Source organism: Tarenaya hassleriana, unplaced genomic scaffold (assembly GCF_000463585.1).
Source record: "Tarenaya hassleriana unplaced genomic scaffold, ASM46358v1 Cleome20, whole genome shotgun sequence".
NCBI classification, from domain to species: Eukaryota; Viridiplantae; Streptophyta; class Magnoliopsida; order Brassicales; family Cleomaceae; genus Tarenaya; species Tarenaya hassleriana.
Genome location: NW_010965373.1, coordinates 2309049 through 2326204, shown reverse-complemented (window position 1 = coordinate 2326204; position 17156 = coordinate 2309049). Strand labels below are relative to the sequence as shown.

At 37.0% G+C, this 17156-nt stretch overlaps 4 protein-coding genes across 4 annotated transcripts; 3 read left to right on the top strand and 1 right to left on the bottom strand.

The window, feature by feature from the left end:
- The first annotated feature begins 311 nt into the window (after positions 1-311).
- On the top strand, positions 312-6175 carry LOC104813899 (actin-related protein 4). Its single transcript, XM_010541694.2, has 20 exons — positions 312-454; positions 578-669; positions 939-1103; positions 1201-1274; positions 1365-1445; positions 1534-1594; positions 1705-1754; positions 2132-2186; positions 2541-2618; positions 2804-2857; positions 3171-3224; positions 3320-3380; positions 3654-3705; positions 3932-3998; positions 4148-4210; positions 4330-4392; positions 4517-4579; positions 4669-4733; positions 5691-5759; positions 5853-6175. Exons 1-20 carry the CDS (start codon positions 442-444, stop codon positions 5896-5898), a joined length of 1326 nt encoding a protein of 441 aa, XP_010539996.1. The 5' UTR covers positions 312-441; the 3' UTR covers positions 5899-6175.
- A 319-nt stretch (positions 6176-6494) lies between these two features.
- LOC104813898 (H/ACA ribonucleoprotein complex subunit 2-like protein) lies at positions 6495-8205 on the top strand. The gene is made up of 4 exons (XM_010541693.2): positions 6495-6681; positions 7080-7149; positions 7613-7718; positions 7904-8205. Exons 1-4 carry the CDS (start codon positions 6537-6539, stop codon positions 8063-8065), a joined length of 483 nt encoding a protein of 160 aa, XP_010539995.1. The 5' UTR covers positions 6495-6536; the 3' UTR covers positions 8066-8205.
- A 126-nt stretch (positions 8206-8331) lies between these two features.
- Positions 8332-9269, bottom strand: LOC104813897 (F-box only protein 11-like). The gene is made up of 2 exons (XM_010541692.1): positions 9214-9269; positions 8332-8724 (listed from the first exon to the last, which is right to left on the bottom strand). The coding sequence occupies exons 1-2, from the start codon at positions 9233-9235 to the stop codon at positions 8345-8347; spliced, it is 402 nt and encodes a 133-aa protein (XP_010539994.1). The 5' UTR covers positions 9236-9269; the 3' UTR covers positions 8332-8344.
- Positions 9270-10399: 1130 nt separating this feature from the next.
- LOC104813896 (2-isopropylmalate synthase 2, chloroplastic) lies at positions 10400-15961 on the top strand. The gene is made up of 12 exons (XM_010541691.2): positions 10400-11208; positions 11564-11777; positions 11880-11960; positions 12451-12543; positions 12682-12768; positions 13288-13388; positions 14090-14123; positions 14209-14283; positions 14718-14801; positions 14894-15028; positions 15251-15396; positions 15601-15961. Exons 1-12 carry the CDS (start codon positions 10511-10513, stop codon positions 15731-15733), a joined length of 1881 nt encoding a protein of 626 aa, XP_010539993.1. The 5' UTR covers positions 10400-10510; the 3' UTR covers positions 15734-15961.
- Positions 15962-17156: the final 1195 nt, after the last annotated feature.

Below are 17156 nucleotides of genomic sequence, written 5' to 3'. Positions count from 1 at the left end.
GGTTTTTCATTCTATAAAAAACACTTTTAACTTTGTTATTTAGTATCTAATTTTATGTTTTTTTTTTAAAACTGGAATAAAATAATTGCACGTGGATAAAATTTTAATTGGTTCTTTGAAAAATTATTCACTGAATATAGTAAATTATAAATCACTTGTTATTTATTTTATTTTTTTGCTAATTAAAAAGTCTCGTTTTTTTTAAAGAAAGTATATTTGTTTTCATTCACTAAGGCTTTAAAAGTGGTGGGCTCATTCAGCGGTCTTGCAAAAAGCCCAACCAAATCAAAACAATCCGCACCTTCTTCTTTGGTGGATCTGAAATTACAGAGACCCGAGCAAATTCGTCTTCTTTCGTCAATTCAAACCCCCGATACATCCATCTCTTCTGTGCTAAAACCCTCCGGCGATTCTCTCCGTCTCTCTCATTTCTCAGCAGCCATGTACGGCGGAGGTGGGTTTCTCTTCGTTCCCTTTAGGATTTAAAATTTGGCTCATAATTCGAGAAATCTAGAGTTCTTCTCGTTGAAAGTCTGAATCTTTGGTGGTGGGTTTTTTGTGTTTTTGATTTGGACAGATGAAGTGTCAGCTATTGTAGTTGACTTGGGTTCTCATACTTGCAAAGCTGGTTACGCCGGCGAAGATGCTCCCAAGGCTGTTTTTCCCTCTGTAAGCTTCACTGTCTCTGTTTGTCTTTCTCCGTAGTTTGTGTCGTGAGAATGTATATTCTGGAGTTGGAGAGATTCCTTTGATCTTTGGGACCATTGTCTGTTTCTTATTTTGGTGTAATTGCAGCTTTTGGTGGTGCCAGTGTTACTAGAAACCATGTTTTTAGCTAAGAACATTGGAGAAACTTTATGAACTTATGTCTGTTTGCGTTTGTTAGTCGCATCTTAATACGTGGGAGCTGTGTTTGGTTTTTGTTGATGTGTCATAAGGTTGTCGGAGCAATAGACAGAATGGATATTGATGATGCTACAAAGGCAAATTCTAATACGGAGGATTCGAAGAACAGTGCTGTTGATTCTGATAAAGGAAAAGGAGGCAAACGCAAGCTGTATGTAGGGTCTCAAGCCCTGGGATTTCGACGTGATCATATGGAGGTTAGGTTTTCGTGTCGATAATGTTTATTTTTGGAAATGGTTGAAAATATTGGGTTGAATTTCTGTATTTCAATTGTTAACTGTTCTGTGTCACCAGATATTGTCACCCATAAAAGATGGCATAGTTGCTGATTGGGACATTGTTGACAATATATGGGAACACGCTTTCAAGTAATGAGATAAGCTTTAGATGCCTTTCTTTGTTGTTTAATTTCTATTTCTTCCGTGAGATTTGATCACCGAAACTATTCTGTTTTAAAGGGATTGTCTACTGATTGATCCTAAGGAGCATCCAATGCTGTTAGCAGAGCCGTCTTCAAACACACAACAGCAAAGAGAGAAGTCTGACTTCTGTACCTTAAAACTTCCTCTAGATTTTGCATTTTTGCCCTTTACGTATACTGATTCATTCACATCATTTGGCTGACAGGGCAGCAGAGCTGATGTTTGAAGAATACAAAATTCCAGCATTGTTTACCGCCAAGAATGCTGTATCTTTCTCTTCTTCTTGCAATTGAATTTTCTTTTGTCTGTTTCTGTTGAACTGGTGTAATATAATGCCTTGCTACTTGCATGATTTTTAAAATTTTTTTGGTCATAGGTTCTCACATCTTTTGCATCAGGACGTGCTACCTCTCTGGTTGTTGACTGGTAAGACTTTTTTTTTTATATTTTTTTTAACTTACTTTTTTTTCAATGACTTTCCTTGTGATTTGATTTAGAATGTATGGAAATAGATCAGGTGTTCACCAACTTCATGCTTTTGATTATTTCTCTCACCCAGTAAAATTTCTAAGTTGTGAATGTAGTCGTTTTATTGCTCGGAAGGATTTTACTCTTTTGCGATGTTTTATTTGCAAAACCACAACATGGAACTGCCATAGATACAATAAATTATTGTTTTGACAGAAAGGTTAAGTCATGGGGCTTCACAAGGATTCCTTGTTTATTTTTTTTTTATCATCACGATTAATGTACGATAACACTGGTAACACTTTTTCCTCTAACATACCCAAATCCCTTTTCAGTGGTGGAGGGTCCACAACGATTGCTCCGGTGCATGATGGTTATGTTCTTCAAAAGGTATTTTATTCTAACTCGATGCAGTAAGAATTATGTTTTGGATGATAATTTGCATGAAAACTCAGTAGTATTGATGTAGACTAACCCCTTCTATGGTGTTCCTGGAATAATCTGGTAGGTACTGTCAATCCAGTACATCATACTATCATAGTCTTCAATCCTTTTTTATATTTGTGTCACACACATTTTATAAGGAAAATGTTTGGATGGACATTGAAAGGGATGTGTTTTTGTAACCCTCACTGCTACAACTTATCATCTGTGTAGATTTTGACCAAACTTAGCTTTTCTAGCATTAGTGCAGCTTGGATATTGACGCCTTTATTTGTTTCTTGGCAATACTTTTGTCTGCAGGCTGTCATTTCATCTCCAATTGGAGGAGAGTTTCTCACTGATTGCTTACTGAAAAGCTTGGAGAGTAAAGGCACTAAAGTAAGTTGCAGATGTAGTTAGGCTTTTGGCTGAATTTTAAGTCAAAGACACTTGAATATATTATGTTTGAATAAAAAGAAAATTATCAGACTTCTCTTTGTTATCTGATTCAATTAGATGTAATTTCACTTCACGGTAGAGTTTTAGTTTGCACTTCTAAGTTCTAATGGTAACTACCTTCTCAGATAAGACCCAGATACTCTTTCAAGAGAAAAGAAATACGACCAGGAGAGTTTCAGGTACTTTTGTATCTTTAGACCGGTAGATATGGGCCAAAAACTGCTGTTTTTTAATCATACTTTGTTTGAGCATAGATCATGTGCTCTTTTTTATTGGCTATGGAATGAACAATTATAATCTTGATTGGGATATGCCATTTATCCTAGCCTGAGGTTCCCTTGGCAGCAAAACAATTTTCCTGCAGATTCACTGCCTCTTTGGTTTTTTTTAATCTAAATTACTTATTGCCTTTTTGAAACTAGCGAATTGTATAAGAGCATTTCTTTTTATGGTTTTGGATGAGGTTTCTTATTTCTCCGTGGACCTTTGCAGGTGGTAGATGTAGATCTTCCTGATACAACAGAAACCTACAGACTCTTCTGCCAAGTATGCACTTGATATTGAATATTGATAATGATAATTTTATTGAGAGTATCTACTGTTTTGTGGTTTTCTTATCATTATTATTTTCTGGGAAACAGAGGATGATAGTGAGTGATATCAAGGAATCTGTTTGCCGTGTCCCAGATACTCCTTATGATGGTACACATTTTTTCTACTGTCTCTGGCTGGTTTCGTTCATTTGTTTTCCTTTGTTGAGAGTTGCTAGCTAGCGGCTTTGCTTCTGAATGATCATAAATCATATGGTTAAAAACTTTTCATATTAATCTCAAATGTAAAATTGGGTTATCTAAACCGGTATTTTTGGTTAATCTTTTCGCATCAGTCTGCCATTAGTGGAAAACATAGAGAAATTGAGAGTATGGTGAAAAGACGCTCACTTAGTTTTTCTGATGTTGTGCATCTTCTTTGCAGACACTTCATATTCAAACATTCCGATGACATCATACGAGCTTCCTGATGGCCAGTAAGCTTCATTTATTTTCTTATTGCATTTTTCGTAGGATAATCATGCTAGATTGTCTTTTGCTTTCTGTGCATAAGGGTTATGGTTGTAAACTGATTTTTCTAAACCTCGTATAAGGAGAAAACCAACAAAAGGAGAAAACTGTTTATTTATCCTTTTTTTTTCTGATGGATTCTTGGTGATTGCTGCTAGCTCGATGTCTTGTAACATATAGCACATAATGCAGGACACTTGAAATTGGTGCAGACAGATTCAAAATTCCTGATGTGATGTTCAACCCATTCCTGGTTCAGGTTAGCTTGCTAATCTTGTAATTTATTTGTGCCCAAATCCTTTAACCGCAACCTTTTCCTTTCATTGGTGGGATGAACTATAAAACATTTTTAGTTCAGTGCTCTTGAATTTTTGAGGCCCCATTCTATTTCTTTTTGGCAAACTGCAGACAATTCCTGGAATGGAGAATTACACGGGCATGCTTCCATCAATCCGTGGGTTGCCACACATGGTAAATATATAGTCTTGGGTATTGTAGAATTTCGTAACTTTTCTGACTTCTCTCCATTTTGGATTAACTCACAACCCGTTTTTACTATCAAATTTTCAAAAAATAAAACCTATTTACAGGTCATAGAGAGCATCAACAAATGTGATGTTGATATTAGGAGAGAGTTGTATAGTAGCATACTGGTAAGACCTGAAACTCAACCCTTTTGTTTTCCCTTTGTTCAACTCATATCACTTAAACGTGTTATCATCTCTATTACTTTTTTTTTACATTGAATACATTCTTTTTTTATGGTGTGATATATAGCTTGCTGGTGGCACGGCTTCAATGCAACAGCTGAAAGAACGTCTGGAGAAGGATTTGCTTGAAGTTTGTTTCTTTCTCTTATTTATTTTTCCGATTTTAAGCCATTTTATGGTATAGCTAAAATTTCCGGTTCACGCCTTATCTTCTTATAGGAGTCTCCTCAATCAGCTCGAGTCAAAGTGTTGGCAAGTGGTAACACAACAGAAAGAAGATTCAGGTTAGACACAATTTACTTATTCCTCTAGTAGCCGCTCATAGTCTCTCAGAAGAAAAATGCTGAAGACAAGTGTAGTTATACTTGGGAGAATCATTTTTATAATGCTTGAGTACTAGTGAACCTGGAAATATGAAACAATCTCTGTTTTCGAGTTCGGAAGTACAAAAGCATGTGCATAAGTTATATCTAGTTTTATGGATGCTTCGATATATAAAATTTACAAAGTGCTAGCTTTAGGTACTGATAGGCTGGTAGGCGTTTCTGTATTCTCGTATTCTTGATTGAACGAAGAAAACATTATAGTTAAAGAGAGAAAGCATGCTCTCTAGAACTGGACTCTCGTATAGTGCCATTTTGGCAAACTTTTATATAGGGTTGGACACGGGTCGGGTACTCGAGATTTTCAGGTTATCTGAATCCAACTCTGAATGTCTCGGGTCTCACTAGATATTAGTCAAACTCGGATCCGTTTCGGTTGGGTATCCAAGACAATTTTCGGATACTGCAGTATCCGAACACGAGTTTAAATACGAAATTTCAAACTTTTTCAAAACAAATATCATATATTAGGAGTTTGGTTTGATACTCGGGTTAGATACTTGGAACTTTTTAGTTACCCAAAGGCAAACCCGCAATTTCAGGAGGTTGTATATGATATCTCCAAAACTTAGGGGCAAAATGTCATTTTTTACCATTCATTTGGGCACCCGAGGATAATATCCGATCCCGAATTCAATTGCTCGAAAACGAACCCGATGTTCGGATTTTCTCACGCTATATACTATGATCTCATCTCATATAGTGATCGGGTATCCGAATTTCGGATTTCTTTTTTTCAGCACTATATTACAGTGTTCCTGATACTTTTTTCTCATCCATATAAGTCCTGGATTGCTTTGTGAAATGTGAATTCAAGCCCTTCAACCTGAATACGGGTATTATATGTTATTGGTGCAGCGTATGGATAGGAGGGAGCATATTGGCATCGCTCGGCTCATTCCAGCAAATGTGGTTCTCCAAATCTGAGTAAGTACCCGTCCCATCAATCACGACAGATCACGCTCTCACAATCCGTTCTTCTCACTACTGTTTCTTTCTCGGCTCTTTGTTAATGGACAGGTACGAGGAACATGGAGCTTCGTACATTCAGAGGAAATGCCCTTAAGCAAGGATGCGGATCATGTGTTCCTTTTCCGTCAAGAAACCTTTAGATTTGAGCCAGAATCTCTAGGCATTGTGTAGAAAACCATCATGTTCTTTGTGGGTTTAGTAAGTTATCTTTTGTGGATCTGGGATTCGGCATTGACAAAATGGTATTTGCAGAATTCCGACCACACGTAGTTGCTGTTTTACCAAATCATTTGCCGTAACTGTAACGTGCCTGACTTGTTTGTCGACGTTTTCTGCTTTCTTGAAACAGATACGGAACATATATATATACACATACATATATATACACATATACATATGTATATATATAATATCTGAAAATAGTTGTCTGAATGTTCTTGTTGTAATAATGAACGAATCTACCAAAGCGACTTTAGAGGGTTTCCAAAACCCTAAATTTTGAATCCGTAATTTTAAATTGTCGCCTCGGCCCATAATTTTAAATTTTCGATTGCACATTTGTAACGTCATATGTTTATACCGCTTTTTGTTCATAAAACGTAGCCGGTTTTGTCAACCATGTAAACCGGACCGGTTTAATCGAGATGCAGGGTCTGGTTTGATCGCAAACCCTAGCTTAAACCCTCGACACCTCCAGGAGATTTCACCGCTTTGAGGCGGAGAGAGAGAGAGATGGGAAGCGATAGCGAAGCTGAGAGGTCTCAGATGAAGGAGAAGGAGAAGGAGAAGAAGAAGAAGGTATTAGCTTTGGCTCCGATAGCGAAACCTCTCGCCGGCAAGAAACTCTACAAAAGAACCCTCAAGGTTGTACGCACAGGTACCTATATGTATATAGATTTCTATTGTAGTGTATATATGTGCTGACCTGAGTATGTTCTCTGTTCTGTGAAAATGGTTTCTATTCGCCTGCGTTCGTAAGCCTAGGGGGAAAATGGATTTTTCTCATAAATCTGTTCCCTTTTTGGGGGAAGTTGATGTAGGCGAAACCCTAATCCAAAACTTTAAATTTCTGGGAGGAGAGTTTGGTTTCTCCCTTAGAGCCTCGCTGGTAATCAAGAATCTTTGTTGTTGTTGTTGTTGTTGTTGTTGTTTTTGCTCTCTAGATTTGGGTAAAAAAATGAAGTTGGTTTACATTAATGTAATGTGTTGAATCCGTAAATTGGTAATATTGATATCGTTTTTCTTGTGTCTTATGATCTTACTTCACTTTTGAAGCTGCTGAAAACAAATGCTTGAAGAGAGGAGTGAAGGAAGTGGTTAAAAGCATTCGCCGCGGCAATAAAGGGTTGGTTTTTGCATTCCTTTGCTTGAACCATTGGCTATTTTGTGACTATACTGGTGAGACGTTTGTATTGTTTGTCACTTTTGGTTGCAAGTTGAAAAAGGGTTCTTGCTGATATTTCAAAGAATTGTATGGTAGATAACCGAACACTGAGCTCTCTCTCTCTCTCTGCTGAATGGAAAGAACCCTAGTTTCGGCTTCATGGGCTCTGCTGATGAGAATTGTCGTATTAAAGTCCATGGATGATGGTATCAGTTAGTTACTTCGTTCTTTATTTCTATTAAAAGGAATCCTTGGGAAAAGTATTTTGCTTCTGCCGAGCTAAAACAATGTGTCGATGTCTCTAGTAAACCCATGTGTCACTGCTGCATAATCAGCTTGTTGCTGATCATCCTTGCTGTTACATACCTGAGTTTTGATTTTTTTATTCAAATACATACATCAATAACTTGTGTTGATTATGCAGATTGTGCGTCATAGCTGGAAATATATCTCCTATTGATGTCATAACTCATGTCCCGATCTTGTGTGAAGATGCTGATATCCCATACATCTATGTCCCATCGAAAGAGGTATGTCCTGATCTTGTGTGAAGATGCTGATATCCCCTACTGTGTGAGCCTCACAAAACGTCAAATGCGAAACTTGTGATAACATGAAGCTGAATTCTGCTGTATGTTATCTTGTTTCTTGGTCTGTCTCGTTAGAGATTTCGTTCATATTTTCACCGTTGATCAAATCGCGGGTTTTTTTTCAGGATCTAGCAACGGCAGGAGCCACCAAGAGGCCAACATGTTGCGTTCTGGTGCTGACAAAACCCGGGAAGGGAGAGCTAAGCCAGGAAGTGCAAGAGAAACTGAAGACAGAGTATGAACAAGTTGTAGGAGATGTTAAAGAGCTTGCCTCTTCTGTTGTGTAAGAGATTGCTCCATTACTGCTTCTGTTCAAATAGATTACAATCTGAACTTGATGGTTGGATTTTCGGCTACGATGATCCTTAGCTAATGATGTTGATACAAAAAAAATATCTACCAAGGAAACTCAAGTGTTCCTTTCTCATGTCTGAAATCATTACCAGTTATCGAATTCTAAGCTGTGTTACTGGAAATACTAATACATTCTATCCATAACTGCAGTAATATCATAAGGGGAATGTGTGTGCGTGTGTGTATATATATAATGGAGGATGCATGTAGAGTTATGAAATGGTGTCGGTGTCGTTGTCGTTGGATTGGGCCAAGCAGCGTGAATGGTAATCAGTGTAATCAAAGCTGAAGATTCGATCAGCCCAAAGATGGAACCAGCTCTCGAGAGACTCGTCGTTTCCAACACCATCCTCCTGTCCTAATTGTCCCTCCTCCTCCTCCATCACCGCAGGCTTTGCCTCTTCCTCTGGCAGTGGCTTTGGCTCCGCCGTCACGGCTGCAGGCTGTTGCTCAGGTGGCAACGACCGTTGCTGAGGTGGCGGCGGCTGTTGCTGAGGTGGTGGCGGCTGTTGCTGATTTGGCTGTGGCGGCGGAGGTTGAGTTTTTCCGGTGGGACCCTTCTTGCTTTTCCGGTGACTCTCTGGGTGTTTGGCTGCCCATTGTTCCATTGTTGTCGGTTTTCGTCACAAGATCAACGGAAAAAAATGGGGAATACAACATGCATCCAAGTATATGACAAAACAAACAAAATCCACGTTTAAAAAAAATATAAATTACACGACATTGAGCAGTCGTTGTCGCATACGGATCTTTAAAAATTCACTTGGATATATAATTACGAAATAATTTTTTCGCTGTTAACCATGTATAAAATAATCGAAAAAAAAAAATTTATCAAAATAATATAGGAATTCGAAAGAATATAATTTTTATGAAACGGAAAAATGAAAACCGAAAAAATCACCTCTAGAATAGTTCAATCGGTAAAACGGACGCAAACAGTCTATAACATTCCGAATTCAAATCTTAAGTTTGGAGAGATAACGTATAATCTAAATATTGTGGTTGACTCCCAAGATTGTACTAAATAACTGAAAAATTACCGAAAGAACAAAAAAGAAGAGAAAGGGAGGGCGCTTACGTTTGGACAGCCGGTGACCCATGACGTTCCGCAGTTACCACCACGGTGTGATCTCTATTGTACAATATTACGGTAATTTATGTTTATGTAGGAGTAAAAAGTATTTAAAAATGGAAAAATACCATATTTTTATGTTTATGTAGAAGTAAAAAGTAAATATTGCTTTTTAGTTTCTGGGTTTAGGTTTTGAAATTGGAATTTCTTTTGTATGTTCCATATTGTCAAAAAGAAGAAATTTATGTAAATTTGATATTTATAAAATTGAATTTGGCGTGTTCTCCATATTATATATGCCGGCGTGTTAAAACATTTATGGTTCCAGATCCTAGACCTAACCTTAGACGACTTCGACTGGATATATGCATATGTATTGACAAAAGTGGTAGTTTATAAATATATGTTACATATATTTTTATAAAAATTATGTGACATTTGTAGGTGAAACAAATGTGAACAGACAAAGCGGTGAGGTGGGAGCCAGACGAAGATATATATATATATATATATATATTAATAGTACAATATACCTTAATTAAAAAAATTAGATTATTATATCCCTTTTTTTTTATAAAAGGATGATGATCATTTTCATTCTGATACGTATCATTATTCTGATTTAAAAATTCATTATATGCGACTTTTTAAAATCAAATTGAATAAATTTGAATATAATATACAAAAATCGAATGAAAAATTAATATTTTTCACGTGTAAATCGAATTGACACAATATTTTATTTTTCAAATCTAATTTTTTATAACATTTGTTTTAATAAAAATAATGCGATAAAAAGTTAGAACGAATCTTATTAAAACACGCGAGAGAGAATTGAATACATTTAAAAATGAATCTAAACTATACCATTTTTAAAATAGTGATTTGGACTAACAATTTACTTGATAAATCATTAAATCTAATAAGATTTTAATATTTATATTTTACTATTAAAACATATTATTATAGAATTAGCAGTTAGAAATAAAAATATTTTATACGTTCGCATTATAATCATTATCATAATTTATAGTTTTAATAATAATTTCCATAATTTAAATTAACAATAATTTTTTAGAATTTTCTTAAATTTAAATATATATTTTGTTATAAAAAGTTTGAAAAGTCCAAACTAAATTCTAGTTTTTTTTGGCAATACTCTTATAAAAATATATACATTAGTTACTCTCTCCTTCTTCGGTGTCCAATCTGCTTTGATTCCAAGGCCGCCACAGCCGCCGGCACAAATCTCTCTCTCTCTCTCTCGTTCTTAGGGTTTCCGCCTTCCTTGGCTTCCTCATCAATGGCGTCTTCGTTTCTCAGAATCCCAACTATCTCCTCAAGAACCCTCGAAACCCCTTCTCTTCCCTCCTTATCCTCTTCCTCCTCCAAATTCTCTCCTCTTTCCCCCCATTTCCATCACCGCCACCGGCGCTCCGCCACCGTCCTCCGTCTCTCATGCTCCGCCTCGGCTGACGCATCTCCTCTTCCTTCCCATTCCCTCCGCCGCCGGCCGCAATACATCCCGAACCGCATCCCCGACCCCAACTACGTCCGCATCTTCGACACCACCCTCCGCGACGGGGAACAATCTCCTGGAGCTACCCTCACGGCCAAGGAAAAGATCGACATCGCTCGTCAACTCGCGAAACTCGGGGTTGACATCATTGAAGCTGGGTTTCCCGCCGCTTCCAAGGAAGATTTCCAAGCCGTGAAAACAATCGCCGAGATTATCGGAAACACCGTCGACGAGTCCGGCTACGTCCCCGTCATCTGCGGCCTCTCCAGATGCAACAAGAAGGACATCGAGACGGCATGGGAAGCGGTGAAATACGCCAAGCGGCCGAGGATCCACACGTTCATCGCGACGAGTGACATTCACTTGAAATATAAGTTGAAGAAGAGCAAAGAGGAGGTAATCGAAATCGCGCGGAGTATGGTTCGATTCGCGAGGAGCTTGGGCTGCGAAGATGTGGAGTTTAGCCCTGAAGATGCTGGAAGGTTCGATTTTTTTTTCTTTTTTCTTCATTATCTGTTTGCTTTTTCCGATTTGGGTAGCGAGGATGTTGAAAGGATTTGATTCATGTTCTTGAACTGAAACCAAGTATCAATTTTGGCAGCACTTTTCCGTCACTCGATTTTAGCACTGTAGAATTGGATTAATTTTGACAACCGCGAAGGGTGTCGTTTCGAGGTCACGGGTTCAAATCTTGTCTTTCCTTTAACCCAGAAATCAATAAATTTGTATGGCTGAAGCTGACATTTGATAGTAGTGAAGGGTGCTAATGCTGTAATGGAATATGCAGATTCTCTTTGTTCTTTTTCCCTGTTAATTTAAAAGTCTCTTGCTTTACAGATCCGACAGAGAGTTTCTGTACCGGATTCTTGGTGAAGTCATCAAAGCTGGAGCCACAACTCTCAACATACCCGATACGGTTGGTATAACTTTGCCGAGTGAGTTTGGTCAGTTGATAGCTGATATAAAGGCCAACACACCCGGGATCGAAAATGTCATTATCTCAACACACTGTCAAAATGATCTTGGGCTCTCTACAGCCAACACTTTAGCTGTATGTAATTTTCTTCTTCTTCTTTTTTTCCTTTGGGTGAAACAGCTAGTATGAATCATTTATATGTGTATTGTACTTATATCGCTGCCCTTTTAAATTCAGGGTTCATATGCAGGTGCAAGGCAAGTGGAAGTAACAATCAATGGAATTGGTGAGAGGGCTGGAAATGCTTCACTGGAAGAGGTGGGAGTTTTATGGTTGTGATTGTTGTAACCTGTGAAGAATACTCGCGAAACTTTATGCAACTGAAATCCGTGTTTTAAACATTTAATTTCCCAACCAAACTTTGTTAGTGTAGGAACCACATATTGATAGACTCACATCAGTAACAATGGGAGATCTAGAATACTGATAGCCAGTATTGCTTCAAAACATGCTATGATGAGGCTAGTTAGTTAAGTCTTCTATGGTGTAGAAAAAAGTCGATCTTAGAATACCCTAATATGGAGTTGCTTTCTAGATTTTTGGAGGAATAGCTCGGTTTTTACTTTTGGTGTTGAGCGAAAGCTCTGCTAATTTTCATTTGTTTATCTGATATTTTGTCTAAGAAATTTGGCTCTAGCCTCAATATATCTGTGTTTTGGCTCTTATGCATTTTTGTGTATATTCTAATGAATTAGCCATTGTGAACAGGATCCTTATTTCTCACATCACTACTTTCTTGAAAATGTAGGTTGTGATGGCCATAAAATGCCGCGGTGATCACATATTAGGAGGTTTATTTACGGGAATTGATACCAGGCACATTGTTATGACAAGCAAGATGGTATGCATTCTGAACACCATTCTGTTCTTTTGTGACAGAGAAATTATCTTTCTATTTTTTATGAGGGAAAAAAGAGTTTGTAGATTATGGTCTCTACCAGATAAGGCCTTTCTTCACGTATGGCAGCATGCTTGTTAGGTTGAAGACTACACGGGTCTGCATCTTCAGCCCCATAAGGCTATTGTAGGAGCTAATGCTTTTGCCCATGAAAGCGGTATCCATCAGGTCAGTTGATGAAACCTTTGAAGTATTGCTATCTCCTTCATATCTTGTATGAAATGGACCAAGTCATTTGTCACAAATTCCTAGATGTAACTAAATGTGAGCTAGTTCGGTACGTGGTCAGTTGCTTATTGGATAAACAAGTGAAGAATGCGATATGATTGAGTTCTTTTCCTTATCATGGGAGCTAGAGTAATTACTTGTGTGACTAGATCCTGTCCATTAACTGGAAGAAGGCTATCTCATAATCTGTTTTTTTTTTTGTGATTATGAATTGGCCCTCCAGCTTTTTATAGAAGTTATCAACATACTAAGTTTCAGTCCCTCCCCATTCCATCCATCTCATCTTGTAGAAAAAGATAAATTAAATGAAGAACAATGGTCTCTTTTGAACTTGCATACTTAGTCAGTCTGCTACCTATTTGTATGTATTCTTCCTTCCCCCTTCCTAGTTGCTTATTCCAAAAAGCATCCTTCTGAAGCTCTTAACAGGACCTAATCATTGTCTTGTACGCCATTTAGGATGGAATGCTAAAGCACAAGGGTACATACGAAATTATATGCCCCGAAGAGATTGGGCTTGAGCGGTCAAATGAAGCTGGCATTGTCCTGGGGAAGCTTAGGTATGGAACCTCCCGACTTCTCCTGTCTTGTTGGCAAGTTGCAACAGCTATGCTATATATCATAAAAAATTATAACTAGTTCTCATCAAGCTTGTATCTGTGCATGAATGAAGTGACTGCTCCTAGTTCATCAACTGTGTACGATTAAATGCAGTCAGTAGATTAATGGATCAACTAAAGATGGTGGAATTAATTTTTAAGGAGATCTATTTTGAAAACGTGGGTTACATCTGTGAGAGTGTTGAGTGTGCCAAACGAGTCTCCATTTTGAAATAAGTTTCTTGCGGTAACAGTGAGCTTTATTTTCCGCCGATTCTGCCAGTAGACATTATAACCCTCCTGATTCTGCCCTTTGTTTGCATACAGTTTCTGATGATTCAGGTTTGAGAACATTTTTGTGTATTTTTCTTTTCCTTCGTGCTTCCAGGGCTGAACCGATTTTGAAACCACTATTATGGGCACAGAAATAATCATTATTACTTAGAATCTCATAGAGGAAGGTTCCTCCATTTGTCTAAAGCTCAAATATATGGTGAAATGGAATTAGTGTTATGACCCCCTAACATGTTCAATCTTTTGTGATATTATATAAACATCAACTGTTTGATAATATACGATGTACTGGCAAGTGTGTGCTACATGTATGTGTTTGGACATATATAACTTATTTTCTACTTTCACTTGGATGTTATATTATGCAGTGGGCGTCATGCACTGAGAGACCGTCTTAATGAGGTATGTACATGAAACCTCATCCATACACATGATGTACTCAATGTATCCTTAGGTTGCATTAATGTCATCTTTTCAACTTTCTCAGCTTGGTTATGAACTGGATGAGGAACAGCTAAACAACATTTTCTGGCGTTTCAAAGCTGTGGCTGAGCAGAAAAAGGTAGCAGCAGCTTATGTTGATCATTATGCTCCTTTTATAGTATGATATCAAATTGTTTTTTCGTCTAGCCCAGGTTTTTCTTTCCCAAATTTGGTGCTCTTTGCATTGGTTTTTTCGTTTTAACCGAGTTTGCAGCACATTTCTGTAAAGTGTAAACTGTATGTAATCTTGTAAAATCCAATATTGCGTATTCAGAGTTATCACCTAAACTTTGTGGATGTGAGAATTTAAAGGGGATTGGAGAGAAGAAAGCAGTACTCGATACGTTTTTTCAAAACAAAGAAACAGTAGTTTTTTAAGTTCATGCCACGGATCCCTAAGAGACTGCATGTTTTGCCCCTTGGTATTTTCTCTCGATAATGTTTTTGTTTGTCTGCCGTAAAAGGTGCTTATGGTATTTTTTTTAAATTACTTTTCGATTTGTGGTGAACCAGAGAGTTACAGATGCTGACATAATTGCCTTAGTATCTGATGAAGTTTTCCAGCCAGAAGTCGTGTGGAAGCTCCTCGACGTTCAGGTAATATTGGAATTCAGATTGTCTTGTTCCTTTTTTTCTGTGTTCATCTTCATTTCTTGCCCTTCTTATTTCGATATGGAAATGGAGTGCAGGTAACTTGTGGAACCCTTGGTCTGTCAACTGCAACAGTAAAACTGGCCGAAGCCAATGGGAAAGAGCATGTTGCTTGTTCTACTGGAACTGGCCCTGTAGATGCAGCCTACAAGGCCATTGATCTCATTGTGAAGGTACTTCATGTTAAGATTTCGGATTATATGTATTTTAATTACTGGTGGTCAGTTTACTGTTTCAAGGCTCTCTTTTATGATAAACCAGTTCAGATGATGCATAATCAGATAATCCACTGAAGTGCTCTGCATATTGCTTGACCAAGATTTAATACGTATAATCAGATGATGCATAATCTCGATCAATGATCTCTCCTTTTTCTTCTCTTTTTGGTTCTTCAGGAGCCTGTGACTCTGCTTGAATATTCCATGAACGCGGTAACAGAAGGCATCGATGCCATTGCAACCACCCGGGTTTTGATTCGCGGAGACAACAACTTCTCTTCTACAAATGCATTAACTGGTGAAGTTGTTCAAAGAACTTTCAGGTCAAAACCCACTTCCCTTCACTTCTCAGCTTTCAACGCTCTCAGAATTTTTAGCCCGAGTGAACTAAAAACAGAAGATAATTGGACTGACCTGCGTGGGTTTGGGTTCATACTCGCGATTATTCGGTCATAAGGTGGCATTGTTTTTTGTTGTCTGGTTCGGTAAATTACACAGTGAAGCACTTGTGTGTTTGTGTTCTGCAGTGGAACTGGAGCAGGGATGGACATTGTTGTCTCCAGTGTCAAAGCCTATGTTGGAGCTGTCAACAAAATGCTCGGTTTCGAAGAACGTTCCTTACCGAGAGTCTCGTCGGAAAGCAGCAAAGTTCCGGCCTAACCCTATGCCTTTACTCGGTCCAAAACTCGGGGATCCAGGTGCAGAGATAGGTGAAAGAATCTATCAGCTTTTAATCGTCGTTCTTCGTGCCTAATTTATGAATCTTTTTCGCCGAAACTAAGACTGTTAAGTGTAAAAAAAATGGAACAGTGGTTTGGATTCTGGTAAAACAGTTGCAGAACTTCATCATCTAAAGTCATTTTGTGAGCAGGAAAAGGAGTTGACTGATGTGTAGTTTCCACTTGGAATTTGTCTGAATAATGCGAGCAGGAAAAGGAGTTGCATGATATAATGATATTATATAATTATCTTTAAAAAATTAAATTAAACGTATGCGAAGTAAAAATAAAAAAAATGAAATGATACGTTTTTTAAAATGACGTTTTTTTATAAAAAAAAAAAGTGATTTCTAATTAATTTCGAATCAGTTTTTTAGGTTTTATAAAAATTTATATCCATTTCAGATTTTTAGTTTTTTTAAAGATGATATCCATTTCGCTTTTTTGTATATAATGTCTGTTTATTTTAGATTTTATTAAGATTCTTTTAACAAAAATAAAATACATATTTTTAGAAAAAGTCGTTTCCATTTTTTTTTGTTATTTTTATTATCCAACTTAGTTTTCATTAATTTTGGGTCAAAATTACATCGAAGTAACTCTGTCAAATACCTCCAACTCCAAAACCTTTGTTAACACTAGATGAGGACCCGCGCGCTGCGCGGGTTAAATTGTTTTTGAACTGTATCATTTGTTGACATTAATATAATAAAAACTTATAAAGATTATTTGTTACATTCATCCAAAAATATATCTATGTAATTTAATTATTGTAAATCATCATTATATTATTTATAGAATGAATATTAAAAAAATATAAAGTTGTATAAAAATATGAGTGTCGTTGTCTACACGTTATATAGGTTCGATGTAAATAATTTGTTATGAGTGTCTTAAATCTCGATCTTTTTTTATGCGTGATGTGCGAGTTATTTTTTATTTGATTATAAAATATTATTGATATGAATGTATTAAAAAATATTTTATATATTATGTAAGGTGAAAACCCTTAAAAATTCTCAAACTTCAAATTCAGTTGAAAACTAATGTGAAAATTTATACTGGTGTGTCATATATATCACATTGGAAATCTATACTTTTTTTTCTTCCTTTGCAAACTATACCTTTATATAAATTTTTGACAAAAATATCCTTACTTTATTATCTAAATTCAGTATTGTCATTTAGTGCTGCAAAAAATATGCAGTATAAAAAAGTAATTGTTTTTTGGAAACTGTATTATCCGGGAGAACTGTTTTTTCATCTATGAAACATGTTTTTCATCTAACACCCATTTTCGTCCGGGAGAACTATTTTTTATCCGAAAAAACTGTTTTTCAACCGGATAAAAAACAGTTCTCCGG

Excerpts from the sequence above, each read along its gene's own strand:
- LOC104813899 (XM_010541694.2), top strand. Across the intron at positions 3,381-3,653 it reads CCCAGATACTCCTTATGATG|ACACTTCATATTCAAACATT; the intron begins GTACACATTTTT and ends TCTTCTTTGCAG. Across the intron at positions 4,734-5,690 it reads ACAACAGAAAGAAGATTCAG|CGTATGGATAGGAGGGAGCA; the intron begins GTTAGACACAAT and ends TTATTGGTGCAG.
- LOC104813898 (XM_010541693.2), top strand. The coding sequence starts at position 6,537 with ATGGGAAGCGATAGCGAAGCTGAGAGGTCTCAGATGAAGGAGAAGGAG. Across the intron at positions 6,682-7,079 it reads CCTCAAGGTTGTACGCACAG|CTGCTGAAAACAAATGCTTG; the intron begins GTACCTATATGT and ends TCACTTTTGAAG. Across the intron at positions 7,719-7,903 it reads TCTATGTCCCATCGAAAGAG|GATCTAGCAACGGCAGGAGC; the intron begins GTATGTCCTGAT and ends GTTTTTTTTCAG.
- LOC104813897 (XM_010541692.1), bottom strand. The coding sequence starts at position 9,235 with ATGGGTCACCGGCTGTCCAAAC. Across the intron at positions 8,725-9,213 it reads GGGTCACCGGCTGTCCAAAC|CCAAACACCCAGAGAGTCAC; the intron begins GTAAGCGCCCTC and ends AACAATGGGCAG.
- LOC104813896 (XM_010541691.2), top strand. The coding sequence starts at position 10,511 with ATGGCGTCTTCGTTTCTCAGAATCCCAACTATCTCCTCAAGAACCCTC. Across the intron at positions 11,778-11,879 it reads CTACAGCCAACACTTTAGCT|GGTTCATATGCAGGTGCAAG; the intron begins GTATGTAATTTT and ends TTTTAAATTCAG. Across the intron at positions 15,029-15,250 it reads CCATTGATCTCATTGTGAAG|GAGCCTGTGACTCTGCTTGA; the intron begins GTACTTCATGTT and ends TTGGTTCTTCAG.